Source organism: Oryzias melastigma, linkage group LG1 (genome assembly GCF_002922805.2).
Source record: "Oryzias melastigma strain HK-1 linkage group LG1, ASM292280v2, whole genome shotgun sequence".
NCBI lineage: Eukaryota > Metazoa > Chordata > Actinopteri > Beloniformes > Adrianichthyidae > Oryzias > Oryzias melastigma.
Window position 1 is genome coordinate 22295138 of NC_050512.1, and position 3623 is coordinate 22298760.

General features: G+C 37.4%; 1 protein-coding gene across 6 annotated transcripts in view; it reads right to left on the bottom strand.

Annotated features, from left to right (window-relative positions):
- grin2bb (glutamate receptor, ionotropic, N-methyl D-aspartate 2B, genome duplicate b) overlaps nt 1–3623 on the bottom strand; it is a 141857-nt gene that overhangs the window by 49318 nt on the left and 88916 nt on the right. For all 6 annotated transcript variants that reach the window (XM_024289530.2, XM_024289529.2, XM_024289525.2 and 3 more), the window contains exon 6: nt 2168–2360. In XM_024289530.2, coding sequence (XP_024145298.1) covers nt 2168–2360 — 193 coding nt within the window. The remainder of the gene's footprint in view (nt 1–2167; nt 2361–3623) is intronic.

The following is a 3623-nucleotide window of genomic DNA, read 5'->3' on the forward strand; positions in this document are numbered from 1 at the left end:
CTAATACTGATGTGTGATCTGTCCCATGACAAAAGTGCACAAAGGTGAACAGGATTTTATGTCTGTCATACACACCAGGGAAGATAAAAAAAATCCTGTAATAAAAAAACGTTTTGCAGATGATGAGATTCTGTTCTTCTGAGTAGCTAAGGTTTATCAAAAAGATTTTTTGCGGCTCATCCAGGCAGTTTTTTCTGTAGATGTTAAAGTCATACTCCAACCATATAATTATTTGTTTCAGAGTAGTCTTTTATTATGATTATGAAGTTTTTAACCAAAACCAAAAATACATTTACATTTATATAATTGAATATTTGATGATCAGAACTTTTGGTGAGACTGTTCTCCATACAAAACCTTTGTATTGCTGTTTTGATAATTAAGGTTTTTGGTTTTTATCTGCTAATATTCCAATCGGTCTAACAGGCTGTTTTCCAGCTAAATATGCTAATGCTAACTGCCTGAAACATCACTCTCAACAGAAGCAAACACAATGAGTTTAATGGGTTTTTGATGCATGTGGGAAACTCCACTCCGCATCTTCTAATGTTGTTGCTGACTATAATGCCGTTGGGTTTTTGAATGCTGCTCATTTCCTCCTGACTTTATCAAGCTAATGGTGTTAGCATTTACAGCTGTCACTGTCACATGCGGCGGCTTCATCCTTGTTTGGTTTTATGAGGAGAGAAAAAAAAGAGAAGCTGTTTTTACTGAAACACAGTTTTGACAACAGCGATGAAGGAACAACAAGTTCACGAAGGTGTCACAAGACACCTCAGTTGAGCATCAACTTCTGAAGAGGCTGTTGTTGAAGAGGATAATATGAGACCATTTGTACAATAGCTGAAACTTGGTCAAAAGAAGATGATGAGCTGTAAAATTAAAGAGGATTGGGAGAACGTCCTATGGGCAAATGAAATCAAAATAGAACTTTTTGGTAAGAACTGTACTCATGTTTGGAGAGGAACACAATTCCTACTGTAAAGCACGGGGGTAGAAACATCATGCTTGGGGCTGTTTTTCATTAAAGAGACCAGAATGACTGATCCATGTAAAGGAAAGAATGAATGGGGCCATGTATGGGCAGATTTTGAGTGAAAACCTCCTTCTATCAGCAAGAGCATTGAAGATGAAACATGGCTCGGTCTTTCACCATGACAATGATCCAAACACACTGCAGGTAAAGAAGGAGAAGCATTTCAAGGTCCTGGAGTGGCCTCGCCAGTCTCCAGATCCCATAGACCTCAAAGAAAATCTTTGGAGGGAGTTGAAAGTCTGTGTTGCCCAAAGACAGCCCCAAAACATCACTGCTCTAGAGGAGATCTGCATGGAGGAATGGACCAAAATATCATTTGTGAAAACCTTGTGAAGACTTACAGAAAACGTTTGACTGCTGTCACTGCCAACAAAGGGTATATAACAAGGATTGACATGACTTTTTTTATTGACCAAATACTTATTTTTCACCATCATTTACAAATAAATTTTTAAAAATCAATGTGATTTTCTGGATTTTTTTTCTAATTTTGTCTCATAAATGATAAATATTACAGGCCTCTCTCATCTTTTTAAGTGGGAGAACTTGCACAATTGGTGGATGACAAAATACTTTATTCCCCAATTGTAAATAAAATAATTTAAGATTAAAATTGATTAAAATGGAGTTTCTCAGTATTACTTTATTCCAATTGTGATGGATCAGGAGCAGTTAAAAAAAAAATACGGTTTGAGGTTGGGAGGTAGAAACAGAAATGGGCGGGCCAATATCATTTGCAAAATATTTTGGAACGTGCTAGAGGTCCTTAAACATAGTTGGAATCCTGTATTTTAGCTTAACATAAAAAACAATTATTTTGACCATAGCATAAAAAAACATGTTAACAAGTCAACTGAACACTTCATATCACTTTAACTCACAGAATTCTTCAAATTTTGTGTTGTTTTGGAACAATTCTGCCAAGCCTGGCGTAAGACTGAAAGACGCTTCTTCTTCTGCGTTGATGTCAGTGGTAAATTCAGTTACAGTGCTATCTAGTGGTTGTTACTATTTTTTTTTTTATTACATATAAGTTGTACCTGAGTATGAGTCGCACCCTCAATCAAACTACGCAAAAATGCTTCATGGTCCATAGTTAATGTTTTCAACAGCTCCCCACCCCGGACTCACTTCAAGATTTCCTTGGAATGACCCGTGCCAGAGCCCTTTTTGTCAGGCGTCCCAAGGCAGCTGGATTTCAGCAGCGTGTGCGGCCCTCGGTCCAAAATCATGGTCGAGGTCGCCGTGGCAATGACAGCCACGGCGTCGCGTACCCTGGCCTCGATGTTGTAGTCCCATTCGTCATATGACACCGAGATAATACCTGGTAGAGACAGAGAGGGAGATTAGGAGAGAGAAAAGAAAGGAAGCAAGTACATTGAAAAAAAAAAGTGAGGAAAAGAGGATGGAAGCAAAAAAATAGTCTGTGAAAAACAGCCTCAGGGGGAAGAGTTTTAAAACAATGAAAGCGTTTTGAAAGAGAAACAAAAAGATCTTTTAGAGCTCCGACTGAGAACTTTAATATTCAAAATCAACATCGCCATTTTCCTAAAAATAAGGCAAAAATGAAAAAAGCATGAGCGCATGGCTCCGGAGAAAAGCCCTCGTGCTGCTCTTTTAGTTACAAATGGCTCTTCAACCATGAGAAAGCACAAACTACCCAACGTCAACATCTATTTCTTTCACCCAAACAGCAGTGTTCAGGTCATTTTCCATGACTGGTCTGGATGATGTGCTCATATTTGGATTTGATTGGGTAAATTTATTGGAAAAAAAGGAGCCTGCTATCTCAGGTAGTCTCTTCTTCTTTTTTTATTACCTGCTGAAGCTAACAGAACTGGAAAAATGTGTTTACTGCAATTCAGATAAACAGCTTCTGACATGCTCACCAAGTGAAGGGCTTCACATGAGAGCGCCTTCAGGAGATGCTCTCAAAACAGCTTCTGGGAGTTTTTCTGAACAATGGACTACAGGGCTGGAATTATTCTTAGAACTGACAGGCACAATGCAGAAAGTGACGCTTGTCAGACCACATCTGTGTCATGTTTGAAAAGAAAAATGGATGATAAGCTGCGAGTCAAAGGAGTGGATGATCGAACGTCAGACACACAGACCTGGACTCGTTCGTAGAGGAAAAGATTGGGTTTGGGAGTTGTATTTCACTTTTATTTCAGACAATAGTGGGGCTGTAATTAAAGTAACTGTGCATTTTGTGGTACCAAATTTGGTTATACATTAAGAAAAGCACGTTATAAGAAAACTCAAGATTTTAAAATCGCTATAATATATAATATAAATATAAAAGCTTTCTGTAGGCACCCCTCAAGTTTAGAGACTACGTTTTGAGTTCATATTGTTGAGTATGACGGAGTATTAGGGCCAGTTTACAAACAAAATATATATTTTTTAAATAACAACTTTGAAGTTGTAAATTTAAGCGTAAAAAATCATAACTGTTGATTTACGAGAATAAAGTCGTATATTTATGACTTTAAAAGTCATAGGTTAAATGTATTATCTTTTTCTCGTGAATTTACGTCTTTTAAAGTTGTGCGTTTTTTTACTTTAAATGTTGCAAAATAACTTT